Here is an 18013-nt window from a genome sequence, read left to right on the forward strand (position 1 = left end):
TTGAAATGGTCAACAGGGTTTAGTGGATGGGGTGGGGATAGGGGACAGTTGAGGGAGCAATTCTGAGTCTCCATTTTAAAATTATCTGGGATTGCATATGTTAGAAGCGTTGGACACAATAAAGCAAATCTTTAAATAATGTGTGATGGAAGAACCTCCCTTCCCAGCGCTCTCCTACCCCTGAAGCTCACAAAGGAGATAAAACACAGGAACCTCTTCCTCCCTGCCCATTTCACTGCCTGGACTTGGGCTGTAGCCTCAAAGGGCTCTTAGAGTAAAACCATCAAGTTTTAATGCATTGTTTGCCTTAGTCTTTTTTTTTTTTTTTTTAAGATTTTATGTATTTATTTGACAGAGACACAGCGAGAGAGGGAACACAAGCAGGGGGAGTGGGAGAGTGAGAAGCAGGCTTCCCGAGAAGCAGGGAGCCCGATGGAGGGGCTAGATCCCAGGATCCTGGGATCAGGGCCTGAGCTGAAGGCAGACGCTTAACGACTGAGCCACCCAGGTGCCCCATGCCTTAGTCTTTTCTGATGTAGGGTATATATAACCTGTGAGAGTTCTACCTCATTCTTAAACCTTTATTGCTCGTAAGAAATAAATACACTCAGATCTGGAGCAGCCCACTCACCTCTGGCCATCTGGATGCTCTCACCCACACTACAATCCTTGGTAAGTGGCAAAAGCTTAAAGTTGCCTTGCTGGGTATTTGTAATTTTAAATGGAAAGCTCTTGGGGAAAGGCCCATCTTTTAACTTGTTTAGGACAGTGCCTACTTAGGCCAGTAGATTACACACCTTGAACACCATCAAAAAAATTCTGGACACATATCTCCAATAAATGTGTATTTCTTGATTAATTATATTGAATTATGTACATTGTCAAAGGACTAAAATGATAAAAGTATATACAAATAAAAACTGGAGATCTTTTCTGTATTCCAGTGGTAAATTTTGCCCACATTTTCCTTTAGACTGAATGGAGGTCTCTTGAAGACAGGGATGGGACCATGCCTTCTTGTTCCCTTAGTGCAGTACCTTACATTTAAAGGTCCTCAGTGCTGTTGAATGGCTGGCACAGTAAGTATAATCAAGACTGATCCAGAAGAGAAAATAACAGTCATTCACAGGGGAAGAGGGCGGCAGTGTGGAGGGAGATGGGAATTCAGAGACCTCCATTCCAGCCGTGGCTCTGGTGCTAACTAGTTGAGAGACCTTAGGTTATTTTGCTTCATGTCTCTTCCTCTTTTTCTTATGAAGTGAGACAATGCATTAGTGGCTTCTAAGGCCTTATGTAACTCCACATATTCTATGAAACACTGTATTTAGGCTCTTCTGTATAAACAGAATCATTCTATTACCCAGCGACAGAAACAGGAGGTATTTTGTCAGTGGCTGTGGGATGGATCTCATGTCTGTCTGGTTTAGGGGACAGCCCAGTACCTTCTACAGACCACCACAGGGGCTGTGGACAGCGGCAGCTTAGCCAGTGGCCTCCCTTTTCGTGAGATCTCAGCAGCTGCTCAGCTAGACCCCTCTGGGCTGCCACACCGGCTCTGCGATCCCTTGCACATGGCTACCATCCCTGGCTGGGAGAGCTGCATGGCTTCCTGAAGTTTACATCCCAGGGGAAAAGAAGATAGTGGTGTCCCTCTTCCTGCGTCTCCTCCTTTTGTATGTGACATACCCTTCTTGGCAGCTTTACCCCCTTCTCCATTTATCCCCGTTTTCAAATACATACCTTTGGTTGAAGTTAAAAACCCTCTGCCCCTCTCAGCTCCATTGACTATGTTTTACAACCTATCCATCTCTTCTTTTTCAGTAGTTATTTACTGCCTCAAACATACATTCTATTGAAACTGCTGATTTTAGGGTGGTGGTGGGGGGGCTGTGTTCTTAGGCTTATCAGCCAGTGGGGCTGTAAGCTGGAATCTAGCTTATTAGCTGCTAGACTAATACAACAATGTCTCAGTAGTTCTGGAATCCAACTCTGGAGGAAGAAAAGCAAAACAGAACTGAAGAGGGAGAGTTGAGGGGCTGGTATAATTAAGGTCAGAAATTAGAACCCCGAAGTATGTTTTGAATGTTGACTGAAGGGAGGAGAGAGAAGTTCCTTAGAAGGTAACTTGCTTCTGACTGCTGACAGACATGGAGGAAATCCACCTGACTGGGGTGATGCATTCGTAGAGGGGACCAAGGGGCGTCAGGCTGGCAAGGCAGACAAGGTGCGGCCAAAATCTTACAAGTAACTTTTGTATCAGACTGAAGTCAGGGAGAGTGGACTCTGTTCTAGAGATTAACGGCACTGGTAAAACATTTAAAAGCAAGAGGCATTATGTATTATAGGGTAATTTGATAGTGGCAGAGGAAAGAACTGATCGTAGGAGAAAGGCAAAGACATCACTGAGGAGACTCTATGCGATTCTCCAGTTTGGAACTCTTTCCCATTCAGCCGCTATTTCATAAACATGGGACTAACTGCCTGCTCCAGTTTGAAGCACAACGCTAGCACTTCCATTTCTCCAGTTTTAAAAACTCGTTATTTCCCCTCCCCATTTCTGACACTGGCACAAGAATTATTTACAAGGAAAAATGACATTAGCAATAGACTTAATTCCACATCCAAACAAAACCAGGCACCAAGCCCCATTGATTTTTCTTAGATGTGTCAAACAGTAATGCTCAAAAAAGCCGTTCAGTGCTGGTAGAATTAATCAACTCCCAACTACTTCACATAGCCTTCGAGGTTTTCCACGAACTGCCTCTGCCTCTCGTTTTCTCCCTTCCTGGACATACACCTGCACGCAAAACCATGGACAAGCCAAGTAACTTACAGTTCGGCCCTAAGCCCCCAAATGTTTGCATCTTGTCATTCAGCTCAAAAGACAATACCTAGTAAGTGTATGGTTGACTAAATAATTCCTGACATTTGCAGAGTGCTTTAAGTTCTCAAAAAGTTCTAAATACATTATCTCACTCTTCACCGAACAACCCTGTGACGTAGGTGATTTTGTATTCCTTTATAGAAAAGAAGAAATTCAGACACTGAAATGACTTGGCAAGATCAAAACTGTTTAAGTGAGAGAGCCTGAAAAACTCAAATCTTCTGTCTTCTAAGCCATTCCTTTTTGGTACGTTAAGCACATGGTAACCAGAACCTGATAAGAAATTCACTTAGAAATAACAAACTCTACCGGATATTAGGAATGAAAAGTGAAAAGTCACAAACCACAAATAATGGTTTTAAATTAAAACAAATAATTAGGCAATTTACCAATTAATTTGGTGCTATCAACATGGACAGAAGTTGGTGGACTTGTTAAAACACAGCTGAGAAGAATCAAAAAAAACAACAGAAACACTTTTGCATGTCTTAAATGTGGCTAAATATATCATTCAATGCACCTTACTTAAATGCTTCTGATTACAAAGCCTATTTCCTCTGTGATACATTTCTAAGAAGCTTGGTTATGACAAAAACAACATAGGCCAGATGTTCTGTTTACTGTTATAGCTCCACTCCTGTAACACTGTGTGGCATGTAGTAGGTGCTCAATAAACATTTGCTCTGGGAATTGCTGCTGAGTGCTGGAGAATTAATGCTACCTATATATGGTCTATGCTCATGGCTAATATGCCTTGGACATTGACTGTATCCTAATGTAGGTGCTGCACACAGACTCCCCTCTGCTGGACCCCGTTCCCGTTTTGGCCTTCCAATTCCAAGGAAGAGTGCTATGAAAGAACCATAGCGAACTGATAGAAGGGGATCTACAGCTTGCTTTAGTTGATACCTCAGTGGTCATTTGGCAGCAGTAGGTGGCTCACACCAACAATGATAGCTATGTTGGAGGTTGTCCTTGGATTGAAAAATTCAATAAAAAAACCTCCTTGGGCTTGTTGGTGGCTTTTGTTTTTTTAATGATATGAGTTCTCTGTCTTACCCCTCTGAGCTAGAGGACGGGAAGGCAGTTAAGGCATTTAATGATGGTCAGATTTATTCTTTAAGATAAAATTTATACATCTGGTGGGATTTTATGACACATAGGTATTTGGGATTTTTGTGAAGCCAACAGTGAAGTATGTTAAGACCCATATCCCAAAAATGCTAGTCTTCAAGGATGTCAGTTCTTTCTAGTCTGACAAACCCTATACTCTAGATATTAAATACCTAAGGCAGTAAAAATCAGCAGAATCTAATGAAAAGACAAGACTTCGGAGTCCCTCAGTGGGCCTGGAACCCTTGGTGGCCTGGTCCCTCATGGTAGAATAGGGCTGGCCTCACCACCAACCGGCAGCAGCAGCACTGTAAGGGAAGACGTTCATTAAAAGGCAGGAATGGTGCCTGGTACAGACACTGAATGGAGACGTCCTCATTCAGCACCTCGACAATCAGAAAGCCTGGGTAAAAAAATCCTGGCTGGACATCTTTTAGGATGTTTAAAGACTGTTAACATTTGTTCTAGTACTAAACTTGAATTCTGTGGAAGAGAGTGAAGAGGCCAAAAAGTACCTTTATATTTGTTTAAGGCTATCCAGAGTATACAGACATGGAAGGTGCAGAGAAAATGTTTTAATGGGTAAACAATGCAAATGCTAACAAAATGAGTCCTGGGTGCCTGGGTGGCTCAGTTGGTTAAGCGACTGCCTTCGGCTCAGGTCATGATCCTGGAGTCCCGGGATCGAGTCCCGCATCGGGCTCCCTGCTGAGCGGGGAGTCTGCTTCTCCCTCTGACCCTACCCCCTCTCATGTACTCTCTCTATCTCATTCTGTCTCTCAAATAAATAAATAAATAAATAATTAAAAAAAACAAAACAAAACAAAATGAGTCCTGTTGTAATCTAGTTCAAAACAATGGCAAAATCTAGAAGATGCCATAAAACCAACTCAATCTGAAGTAGCTAGTTAGAACTATACTTATTTGCACGTTATATTTCAGGTCAAGCCTAAGGCAAAAAGTGCAGGTACTTAAAATCACTCTTTAAAAATTACTTAAAGTGTGCCATGAGGACCACATACTATTTGTCAATAAATGTAACACATTAAAAAAAAAAGTCTAATACAACAGCCAGATTTTCTCTCCAGCACCCTACCAGATTAAGTAGTCAGCCTGTGTTTAGAGGTCACGTCCTTTTAAGATGGCATGTATCTTTGAGCACTAGGAGAGAAACATGCTCAGTGCCTTTCAATATAACCCATGGAGGAACTCACTGAGTGAATTGCAAATCCATACTTCCCATCTTGTGGTTGTTCTAGAGCATATATTTCCTAAGTGTACCAAGTGGAGTTGGCCACATTATTTAAATAAATTAATGAGATGATTTATTTATGGCTAAGTACATGTAGTTGAATTATAAGTGTGCATGACTGGCACTGTGCTTTCATTTTAGAAATACCCAACTGCATATGGCTTTACTTTTTAGCAATTTGAAAAAACTCCGGACCAGCTTCCTTAGTAAATTCATTTCACACTGTGATCCACTACACACGTGTGTGTATATATATACATATGTATATATGTATAAAGACCCACAAAATATGAAAATATTCACGTTATGTACTTGATCTATTCCATTCTATTTTGTTTAAAAAAAATTTATGTTTTCTTGATCCCTAACTCGGTTACAATCCAGTTTAAAAACTACTGAAGTCGAGTTCCTTTAAGCTTTTAACTGCTCAGAATTATGCAGGCAGTATCTTGGGGTTAAGGAAAACAATCAAGCAAATACATTTGTCCATAGTATTTTAATACTTTTCCACTTTTAAATACTGGTTTTAATTTTGTGATTGTAACATGGAAGATCCAACTTTATTATTTTTTAAAAACATCATCAGGATCATAAAGCTATTATAGAATAGTTATACTCTACACACTCCCAAGGTACTTTAAAATGATTATGTTTTGAGTTTGTAGATGAACAATGACAGTATTCCAAATACATTGTCTGTACAACTCGGACTAAATACTGGTGAAAGTGTTTAATTGGACAAACAACTGATAAGCTTAAAGATAACCAGCACAATTTCACAAGAGAACCAGCTCAGCCCAACTACAATTTTCTTAATAGCAGCTGACACTGATGTTTGTACAGGTGTACAAATTAGCCACTGAAACTGAACAAGTGGAAAATCTGTTGCTCCTTTCCCTTATTTTGTATTCTTAAGCCTCTCTCCCAGCCATCCCCTCCTTAGTCTGGTGGTCTTTGTGGCGATCCCAAACCAAGAGCTGCTGTGATCAAAATTAGGAGTCCTCATTTCCAAGTGAAACACTGTGCTCTCTTGTCCTGTACAGTGGGCACTCGGGGACAAATCCATCATTACCAATATTTTTCAAGTTTCTATCACAGTACAAAAGAGTGAGTAGAAAAGAGAGTAAAAGGGTATTGTGTTTTGTTTGGGGAAGAGAAGAAATTACTGTGTTTGGGAAAACATCATGTCCATTCAAACGGCTAGTACCTCTCCAAATTTTGACCTCTTTAAAACTCTTTTTGTATTCCCCAACTGATTTCTAAATCTGATCGGATGGGATTAAGCTCTAGTGAAGTACCTGTACAGTTATCTAAAGGTAAACATGTCTTTTTTTTTTTAATACAAGTATTTTTAGTGTGATCATTTCATTTACAGAATTGCAAAAGTGTATCATTAACATTTAGTGCAAATGCAACTAAAGGTAATTAGATTTAGACACTGCTTTGTAAGCTTTCCATACCTTTGTAAAATGAAGCTATCCAATTGAGTTATGAGTTCCTTCTCCGTGTTCATGATAGTTACCAGACATGGCAAACAGAGAAACATTTATAGTGGGCATAAAGAATTTTTTTGAAGATTCCCATCAGCGGCTATGGTGAATAAACCCTCCCTCCCAACCCTCCCATATCCCATCCCAAACCCACAGCTGATTGTAAAATAAAATACACATTTGAGGTATAAACTTTTCTTTTTCAAACATCACAATATAAAATGTTAACTGGTGATGTAGTAAACTCATATGATAATTTGTCTTATTTGCCTTACTAGCATTACCACCATATAGGCACTTTTCCACACAGTCAAATTATGAACAGCGTTTTTCTGTAATAAGGCATATTCCATGCACATCATTTAGAGAAAGGTAAATTAAAAAATAGAAAAGATTTATGGAGCATGAAATCTGCGTGCATGTAATATAAGCATATGTTTTATATGTATTATTTCTCTCTGTACAGAATAATAAATACCACTATATCTGATGCAAGTAATTCTCTTCCAGGATTGTGCATATTAAGTGATCAGACTAATCCCATCATTAAATTATCACCTTGCATTCATCATTAAGACTCCATTACCATGTATGAAATATATACAGGACATGTTCCAAGTGACATGACTTTCTGCTTTACAAAATGGGTCTGATTTCTGTGTTTCTACAGAGATGAACAAGTCAGCAAAGCATCTACAAAATGCCTCTGACGTATGTAAGCACATTTGTGTATAAACACAATGAAGATTTTGAAGTGGGCAGTCATTTCTACTTCAGTGAGTCCCATTCCTTGCCTCAACTCCATGCTTCAAGGTTTTTCAGAGGCCTAAAACTAAAGAAGGTATTTTACACTTAAGTTCTTACAGCAACTAAGGGAAGAATTTCAGTTTGAATCACATGGAATCCTTTACCGCTCTGCTGAAAATTCTGAGCAAGAGGCAAAGAGGAGCACTGCTCACGTTTTCTATGCACATCTTGCAACAAAGCCTTTAAACGGACCCAAATTAGAAGAGCTAACATGCCTGTTACGAATACCAGAGACACTGAATCAAATGTCAAACCCAGACAGCCTGATTTACCTTAATGAGAAATACCGTGTATCTTCTAACAAATTTCAAGAAAACATGAGCTTGTTTTATCCTTACCATTGTACCAGAAAGTAGTTTATACCCACAAGATTTGTATGTTTCTGTTTGGAGGCAGGCAGAACCAATTGAGGAATTACCAAATTGTGTTTGTAAACAAACTGAAAAAAATCTGTAGCACACAGTACACAACTAAAAATACAACAGAAATAGAAAGATACCTGGGGGGGGGGGGGAATAAAGCTTTTCACACTTTCTCCATCAGAACCAAGGTTCTTCATAGGAGTAAGACTATAGAAAAGGCAAAATCACAGGTTACTGACAGCCCTCAGTTATTAAGAGACACTAGGTAACAACATGAATCATTATAGAAATCAGCAGCAATGAATTCTATGATTATACAAAGCAAAAAAGTCAAAAAATTCTGAACACAGATTTAACCATAGGCCTGAAAAAAGAGCCCCATCCAGGTATTTGGTGCACAGAAAACACATGCCCCATGTGCATTCAACTTTTGTGCTTTTCTTTTGTGCACAAAACCTGATACAAATGAGGATCTTAGGCCGGACCATAGTAAATTAAAAATTCTGAAAAAGTTTCCAAAAATTAAAGCATCAATTCCTAGTTGTGATTCAAAGTTGATTTTTTTTCTCTTCTAGGAGCAAGCAAATAAAAATATAGCCATATACATGTAATTTTACATGTATTTATAGTTATATGCTGAGCGAGGATATCTAACAGGAGACAGCTAGTGTTAGATGTTCACCTTTGCTATTGCAATATTTCTTCATTTTTGTACACAAGGCCAGGGTGTTGGGCCACAGACAAGGCTATAGATCCTATGTTCCAGCTTAGAGCATTCAATTTTGTTTTTTATTTTTCCTCCAACATGGAATGTCACACAGCCTTGCTTCAGTCACTGCAGGAAAGAAAATAAGTAAAATAATTAAGCAATATATTATTACTAACAGCTGCAAGACTACCCAAAGATGTTCCTCCTACCCTCTGAATTCATAGAATGCATAGATCTCCATTACAAATTTATGCTTTAAAGATTTCCACCTTTAAAAACATAAACTTATTAACCTTACATATTTAAAACTTATCTCATCAGCAAGGAATAGAAGGCCTAAGGAATATTTTGAAAGCTAGAAAAAAAAAGGAAATACGCCACAGATAAATAAGCAAAGAGGAAATAAGTCAGAAGTCTCTGGATTTGTACCCCCCCAAACCAGCATTTCTTTCTTCTTAGTCTTCAATAAAAATTATGCTATACAATACCATTTATCAAGAATTTAAAGTTTTATTTAAGCTCTGGGAAAGAGTCTGTCTTATCTTAAACAAACATATTCAGACATTGTCACATAAGTTTTAGAGTTTTGACTATGAGGGGCGCCTAGATGGCTTAGTCAGTTAAGCGTCTCTCAATTTTGGCTCACGTCATGATCTCAGGGTACTGAGATCAAGCCCCGCATCAGGCTCTGCACTGAGCGTGGAGCCTGCTTAAGATTCTCTCTCCCTCTGACCCCCACCCTATGCTAAGATCCACTTCATACCTACATCTATCCAAACATTGTGAAACAAATACTACTACAGGTAAACAAAGATTTTTCACCATGTGTTAAGGTTTGAATTTGGTTCTTTGTCAGAAAGCTCAACTGGATTCAAGGCCAGAGCTAACTTTTGGCCAGTGAATCTTTTCAGGTCTCTCTTTACATACACTCACATTCACCCAAAAACAATGCTTCCCCCTTCCTCTGAGATAAATTTCAAGCCCCTCCCCTCCAGGTCCTGTGTGCATATATATGCGTGTGCACACACAGACATACACACACACAGTCAATAAAACAATGCCCCAAATCCAACAGTTCTGAGGCAAATACTGTTAAGACTATTAGCATGTATTTTTCAAATGCTTAAGAAAATTATTGTTCTTTTCGAACACAGTTGAAAGCATGTTCTAGTTGTAACTGCATTTTCATTTCTTTTGCTTAATACACAGTTATATTTTCTGCCCTGCTTATCAGCAAGGCTCAGGGTAGAGGTGAAGAAGTGAGAAAGCAGATTACAGCAGCACACTTGGTCTTGATTAGAGCAAACAGCATTCTTTAGCCATCTTAAGGCTGTGGGGAGAGACATCCAGTTAAGTCAGGTGACAAGCCTGCTGCCATCACATGGCATCACGTTTCTGGTTTATTTGAGATAACAGTGCAGAGACAAAACCAGCACATTTCATGTCCAGATCTAGCCATAACAATTCTAAAGTACAAGATATTCTAAAAATTGCCAGCACATTTATGCAGTGCACTTATGCTTGAAGAAAGAGTCTCTCAAAGCTTAGGCTGTATCCCAAAACACTAAGCATTCAGATAAGACCAGAATCTGTTTAACATTTTCAGGTAAGCTTTTTCCTGGGAAAAGCTAAGTATTTGCGACATCACTGCAACAACTCTTGTGTTAGTATATGACAATAAAGTTAGCCTTTGAGGTTTTTTTTTCCTTTAAGAAAGGCATACCAAAAACAGCATCAGAAATCAGAATTAGTTAAAAATACCAGTCATTATACAATTATTGAATGTATCACTTTTATCTAAAGAAAGTGACTCAAGAATATACATTTCTCAGCCAATAACTTAATATTCAATATAGAAGAGAATGAGAGGCCATTCATATACACTTGTGACTTATGAATTATATTTTGGTAATCTCTATCAAAAATTTAAATGTTGACACATACTGAGAGTTCACAGCAACAGAATTATACAAATTGTTCTCAAACGGACCAAGAAATGTTCAAACTATTCATAATAAGAGAAATACAACAAAAACTACACTGAGAGAGTATTTTTTACCTACCAAGGTGGAACAATCCAAGTTCTATTTCATACACTGAATGAGAGGGTCCAGGGAAATAGGCACTCCAATACGCTATTGCTGGTGAGACAGTAAGTTACTACAACCTCTACAGGGGGTGATACCTAAATTATAAATGCACAAACCCCCTAGAGGTGCTGGCAGTGTTATATCTAGTAATTTATCCCACATATCAACTTGCAAGTGGATGTAATTATAACACTGTTCTAGCAAAAACTGGAAACAACCTCAATGTCTAGCAGTGGTTAGATACATTATGCACATCCGTATGCTGGGATACTGTATAGCCACAAAAAAATAAGGAGGGAGGTCCACAGTGTTATGCAAAGACCTTTAAAGTAAAGCAAGTGCAAAAACAAGATGCAGAACAGTGTGTTTTCTTAAACAACAACAAAAAAGTATGCGTGGGAGGAATACACATGTATTTGCTTGTTCAGGCATACAAAATTCTCTGAAAACATACTCAAGAAACTAGTAATAGCAGTTTTGCTCTTCTGTTTGGGGCTGGAGGGAGGGCAAAACTGGGTGAGTAGGGGGCAAGGGATAAATGTCACTGTTTATCTTTTCAGACTATGAACCATGTTAACATAGCTCAGGTCATTATCCCAGGGTCTTGGGATCGAGTCCCGCATTGGGCTCACTGCTCAGTGGGGAGTCTGCTCCTCCCTCTCCCCCTCCCCCCATGCTTGCGCATGCGCTCTCTCTCCCCCCAAATAAATAAATAAAATCTTTATTAAAAATAATAATAAACACGATCCCAGGGTCCTGGGATTGAGCCCGGCATCAGGCTCCTTGCTCCACAGGGAAACCTGCCTCTCCCTCTCCCACTCCCCCTGCTTGGGTTCCTCTCTTGCTGTCTCTCTGTCAAAAAAATAAATAAAATCTTAAAAAAATAATAATAATAAACATTCCAGCTCTTTGTGCAAAGACATTCAGTGCATATTTGGCAGTCAAAATATGGAACCGATCCAGACATTTATGTGGGACTGGCTAATATATTCTGCAGCATTCATATAACAGATTTTAAAGGAATGAGATAGTTTTATATGTCTCATATCTTTATATGAAACAACAGTCAAGATATATTGTTAGGTAGAAAAAGCAAGCTGCAAACAATAAGTATAGAATAAACACATTTTTAAAAAATAATAATATACATCACTCACAACATACATACAGAAGTATGGAAGAATAAACAACAAACCTAAAGTAATTTCTGGGAAGGGAAAAATATGGGGAATTTGTCCTTCTGGAATTCTATGGCTTCATAATGTTAAAATCTCTTAGCAGAAGCAGATACTATCTAACATAAGCAGGAAAAAAACACATTTTAAAGGCCAAAACTACTACAACTTTAGGAACATCATAAAACATAGAAACTACTTCCAACAATTAACTAAATTTTAATATCTGCAAGGTTAAAGTTTTTTAAAAAGGATAATATATATCTTCCAGTACCTGTTAATACTAGAACAAAATGGGTTTTCCCGCAGTTTTTTCTTGGACGTAAGAAGTAAAACGTTTTAGAAACTTTGGATACTCTCGCTTTGCCACTGCCCTTAACACTGAGGCTGGTGCCCATCCTCCAGGGTTCACTGCAAGATAAAAGAAAACTAAACCTGTTAAGATACAATTCTCCAAATGTATGTGAAGCACTCATTTTGTTCCTTTGCTTTTAAAAAATTTCTCACGTTGGAATAGTTAACATCTCTTAAAGTCCTGACCTGACCATTAATTCCTTCATGCTACCACCAGACAAGAACACACAGCAAATAAGAAGGCATTTATTACCTGGCTAAAATGTTTCTGGCCTAAATTATATGCAAATATTAATAAAGCAACATTTTAGGTTATGTTAGATTTGTCAAACTCTACTATATTCAAACTGTCTCTTTAAATGTAGTAGCAGTTATGTCCCTGTATAAAAAGAAGGTTCGAGGATTTGATTAAAGGGAATCCAATGACTCTTGCAGGTCGGAAATGGATGTAGTAAGAAACCTAAGCAGGCAATGATTCAGAAAAAGCCTGACAATGAGAAAAAGAATTGTTAATTTCCTTAATCATTATTGCTTATACTCCCAGTTATACATATATTTTATTAGACAAATATATAATAAGATGGTTCTTAAAGCCAAGCATATGTGAAAGTGATCTAGAGATGAAATATTAAAATTTATCTACCCAGCCCCAGTCTCAGAAATTCTGATAAGAGTAGTTCTGGGGTGAAATTCAGACATGGGTATTTTCAAGTTTCCTGATAATTTTGATACACATCTCTCCAAATTAAAAATCATTAATCTAAATGATAAAAATACTAAAAAGACATTTAGATCATAGTAAGAAAATCCAGGGGCGCCTGGCTGGGGCTCCGTTAGAAGAGCATGTGACTCGATCTTGGGGTTGTGAGTTCGAGCCCCATGTTGGGTGTAGAGATTACTAAAAATAATAGTAAAAAAAAAAGAAAAAGAAAATCTGTATGACCAAGTTGCAAAAAGAACCCCCAAATACATACCATTAGCTACATATGTAATCTTGCATAGGATATTGTCCCTGCTGATCTCCTGGTTCCCCTCTGGTGGGCTTACCAAGGTTTGACAAATCATAGCAATATTTATCTTGGCACGGACGCATCGATTGTTCAGCTGCCAAAACAAGTAACAGAAACGAAACATCAGTATAGGAGATGCCTAGTATTTTATACTCCCTATTGGTCTAATAGTACATTAGGTTATCCAAAACCACAGCTCATCACCAACCTCTCCAACCAAATCTTATAAGGACCAATAGATAACACATGCCAAGCCTCTATGACAGCAGAAATAATTTTCTCTCCTCTTAAGTAGTAGATGGACCTAACCCGAGATAGAAACCCAGAGGTTTTGCTAGCAGTTGATCATGGCTTGAGAGAGAACTGTGGAAGCAGCCTTCCACTATCCACCTCTTCAGTTCTGTGTCATCTAACCTCAGAAGGAAAGGAAAATAGGCCCTTGCCGGGTGTTCACAGCCATCACTGCTGCCCTTGGCTAACACATGGGCTATACTGTTCCAAGGAGCCAATCGGATATAAAACAAAATCTAAGAAATGTGTGTCATATGTGCTTATCACTCTTGTTCTGCACTGTTTAGCTTTATACTGTGCGACCATACACATTTATACAAGTGCACTTACAGGAGCACTGTCGTGATCCACAGAAAAATTACACACTATCCAGGTTTCAGGGTCATTTTCAGTCAAAGCTGGGATCTTTCGAATGGCAGAAAGATATAATACATCTCGCTGAGAAGCAGGCCACACTCTCTGTGGAAGAAGTAAAATATCTTTTGAAAATATAAAACACTCTTAAATTCATATGTAATATGGAACTAACAGAGAAACAAATGTAAAACCAATAAATATCTTACGCAAAGGTAAAATCTGTCAAATTTTAAATGGAAAGCATCTGAAAGTACCCAGCCAAGAATTATGAACAATGAATTAATGGCTTTGCAGAATAATAGCATCAAAGGAATAATCTATTTTTTTAAACTGTGGTTATATGTAACAAAATTTTTGCCATTTAAAGCATTTTTAAGTGTACAATTCAGTGACATTACATTCATAATATTATGTAAACATCACCACTATTTCCAAAATTTTTTATCATCCCGAATAGAAACTTTGTACTCAGTAAACAATTAATTCCCCATTACCCCCTCCCCAAGTCCCTGGTAATGTTCTGCTTCTAGGTACAGTATTAAACCTCTGTTTAAAGTGTTCAGAGACTTAAAAGCTAAGATTTCAGTGTAAGAAGACTGCTCCTTTTTATACCACAATCACATCTGAAGAATACCAAATCAATTAGATTGAATCTTTCAACTTTATGGTATGCAAGGAAACATATCATGTTGGAATGATATGGAAACAAGGTCTATGAAAAGTGAGACTATGTACTTTTAGTGAGAGAAAATATGTGCAACGCCTTTCCTAATTGTTGAGTATAATAAATAGCCAACAACAGTGTCAATACAACACAAATCATTCGGAAAGTAAAATGGTTAATGTTTTAAAGATGCTAAATTTAAAAAATAGAAGAAAGCAGGCTGAGCAAATCTATGTGAAGCCAATAATAAAGGGAAATCTGGCTGTGTTAGAAGTAATGAATGCAAATCCACGGGACGATGGTAAGATGAAAATTTAAAGAATGAGAATGACTTAAAAGTATCAGGAGAGAAGTAGCTCTCTTTAAGATCAGATTATAAAATAAGCCAAATTTAAAGGTAAAGTTGTACAGCATTACTGAATTTTGTTGAAAAAAATTATGCCAGGACAATTTGTTTGAATTATTCAAACACTTGTAACCCTAACTTAAATTTTCTTACATTTAAGTGACATTATTTTAATAGTTTTTAGCTTTATTTTTCAAAAAGTGATCGTAATACAACCTATATAAATCCTTTTTGATGGTTTTTATGAAATGAAATACTTCCAGCAGATTGTTTTCCAAGATCAATTATCTTCAGATTGTAAGATTCTTCTGACTCTAAATTATCGGTCATTTCTATTCATTCTAAATTATAAGGCAATTAATTAGTATTTTTAACATTTATTGAATTTTAAGTTTCGCTTAGACTCCCCAAATCTGTACAGTGAAGCAGAATCTTCATTGTTACACACTTTTTTAATTGAAGCAAAGGTGACCTATAATTTATTTTTTATACATTTCTTGAGCAGCTACCATGTAAAATCAAGCCCAGTTCAAAATCATTACATACAAGATGCCTCCCATGACAAAACTGAGTTCAAGAAATACAGAACCCACAATACTGTCATATATTCAGCTCAATTAAAAAGCTTTAAATAAGAGAAAAATGAAGTACCTACTAAATTACTGTATTTCTTATATAACCTACAATATTACACCGAATGGATCTTTCCAAAATTATAGTTCCTTTTTAAAATTGAATGTTATATTAGTTTCAGGTGTACAATATATTGAATTTGACAATTTTATACATTACTCAGTGCTCACCACAGTAAGTGTAGTCACCATCTGTTACTGTAACCTTATTACAGTATTACTGACTACATTCCCTATGCTGTACTTTTCATCTCTGTGATTTATTTATTTTATAACCAGAAGTTTGTACCTCTTAATTCCCTTCATTTATTTTGCCCATCCTCCCATGTACCACCCCTGTTTATTGTTCTTTACACAATATATTATTTGGCAATTTTCAGGGAACAAAGCAGAATAAGGTAAGAGAAATACTAATTCTTCTATTTTAAATATCTAGAATAGCAGAGGAAGAGATGAAGTAAAAGTGAAATGAAAGGTGAACCAATTTAAATGACAATGTTTCTGTATTCTCTGATATATGACCAATTCCTTAAAGTTATGCTTAGCAATTTTCACTTGCTTTCAGATAATCCACTTAGATGACTTTCATTATCCACCAGTCTTAACATATATTAATAACATACTTTCCATTCCCCTCATTACTATGGTCACAGGAAACTATGATTCACTTTTGTATTTGGTAACAATCACTCATCTATAAATACGAGATGCTACAAAAACATTTAGCAGGGTATCAGTATTTTCTAAACTTTAAGTGCACATAACTAGCTGAAGATCTTTATCAAACACACTGTTCCTGGATATTTCTCAGGTTCTTGTCTCAGGTTCTCTTTAAAGGAGCTGATATCCTTTCAAATAGGTGACATTCATGCATCATTAAAAAAGTCTTTGGATCTTTTATGGCATTTAATTTCCTACCAAATTTTACTTAAGAGAATTTCTATGTCTCAGTTTGAACTACAGTGAAATCCTTTTGGGATGAAGAGATCTTTACCTTGTGCGTTTGATAAATGATGATTGCATTATCAGCTAATGTTTCCACCACATGAAAGTTTTCTATAGTTGCTGAAATGAAGAGAAAATATTAGTAGCCAAAAAGATATTACCTCTTCCTTGAATGTGATTAACTTCAGTTATACTGATGGACACTGTGATAACATGAGCAGGATTCTGCCCTATCTTGCCTAAGTCCAAAGGGAAGGGAGTTAATACTTCAAATTAGGGCTACAGACAGTGGCCATGAGACCTGATCACCAGGAAATCTCACTTTCTTTGGCCCAATATCTAGCTTCCACACAAGAAAGCAATTCTAATCACATTGCATTATTCAAAACACAAATTCCTATCTAATACTATGACCATTTCCTGTAATCTCTAATTTACTGAAGCTGAATAAACTGTTCTATATAGGCTTAGGTGACTATATTTGTGAAAAAAGAACGTCAAACTGTTACTGATAAACATCTTAAGATGTTCAAAACTAGCTGTATTTATTAAATTTGGTGCCTAAGAGGAAACACACACACACACACACACACACACGCACAAATGACACACACACAACACACATATGCCAAGAATAACTCTAAACAGACCACAGCAGGACTTGTCTAGGGTTTACTAAGGAAACAAACAGTCTGGGAAAGTAGATGATAAAACAGAAACCTTTAATTTTAGTCCTGGCCCTTCTACTAATTAGGCTCTGTGGCTTCTGACAAGTCGCTTAACCTATCTGAATTTTACTTTTTTACCTACCTATCATGCAGGATTATTGAAGTACTGGATCAAATGCTATAATATAGTTAGAAGCATTTTGTACAGTGTTTTCACTGTACAAGCTTTATTTCACTGTAAAGCTCTATATAAATGTAAGTTAAAAAAAAAAAGTAAATGCAAGCTATTATCAGATTTTCCAGATATTTTCTACATGAACTTTATAAAACTGTAGATGAGATGCAAACACTGGGTTTATTCAAAATAATAATTATATTAGGATATATTAATAATGGCAGCTTACTTTCCCAATCATTGCGAACATCAACATTCCAGAAGTAATTGCAGACCTCATGTCCTGTAACACCTTTCACTGCATGGGTAGCTTTCAAAGGATCCAGAACAATTCCGTTTTCTTCTACTTCCCTTCTATATACCTAAAGAGGATATATTTAAAAACCTGTTTAAAAAATAAAAATCAAACTCCTAAAGTACAAACCTGAAAGCAGGATTTTAAGTTTTGCTGCTTTTTAGAATTTCATTTATGAAAATCTATTTATGGTAAATATTCTGCTAAAACAAAATCTAAAATCTCAAATTATTGATAACACATAAAAATACTTAAAACTACAAATTTGGGGTAAACTTCAACAATGAAAAACATGCATATGCAATGAACACCTAATTACCTGAGTGGTTAAATTAAGCCTGGTTAGAACATCATTTCCTTAAGGAGACTGATTTAAGGCAGTTTTGTTCAATGC

General features: G+C 37.1%; 1 protein-coding gene across 2 annotated transcripts in view; it reads right to left on the bottom strand.

Moving 5' to 3' along the window:
* Positions 1-5726: 5726 nt before the first annotated feature.
* Positions 5727-18013, bottom strand: part of CERT1 (ceramide transporter 1) — a 113545-nt gene continuing 101258 nt past the window's right edge. For both annotated transcript variants that reach the window (XM_027604374.2, XM_027604373.2), the window contains 6 exons: positions 17554-17686; positions 16531-16601; positions 13868-13996; positions 13211-13340; positions 12157-12293; positions 5727-8743 (listed from right to left, as the gene is read on the bottom strand). In XM_027604374.2, the coding sequence (XP_027460175.1) occupies positions 12166-12293; positions 13211-13340; positions 13868-13996; positions 16531-16601; positions 17554-17686 (591 nt within the window). In that variant the 3' untranslated portion in view covers positions 5727-8743; positions 12157-12165. The remainder of the gene's footprint in view (positions 8744-12156; positions 12294-13210; positions 13341-13867; positions 13997-16530; positions 16602-17553; positions 17687-18013) is intronic.

This window comes from Zalophus californianus, chromosome 5 (assembly GCF_009762305.2).
Source record: "Zalophus californianus isolate mZalCal1 chromosome 5, mZalCal1.pri.v2, whole genome shotgun sequence".
Taxonomy (NCBI): Eukaryota; Metazoa; Chordata; class Mammalia; order Carnivora; family Otariidae; genus Zalophus; species Zalophus californianus.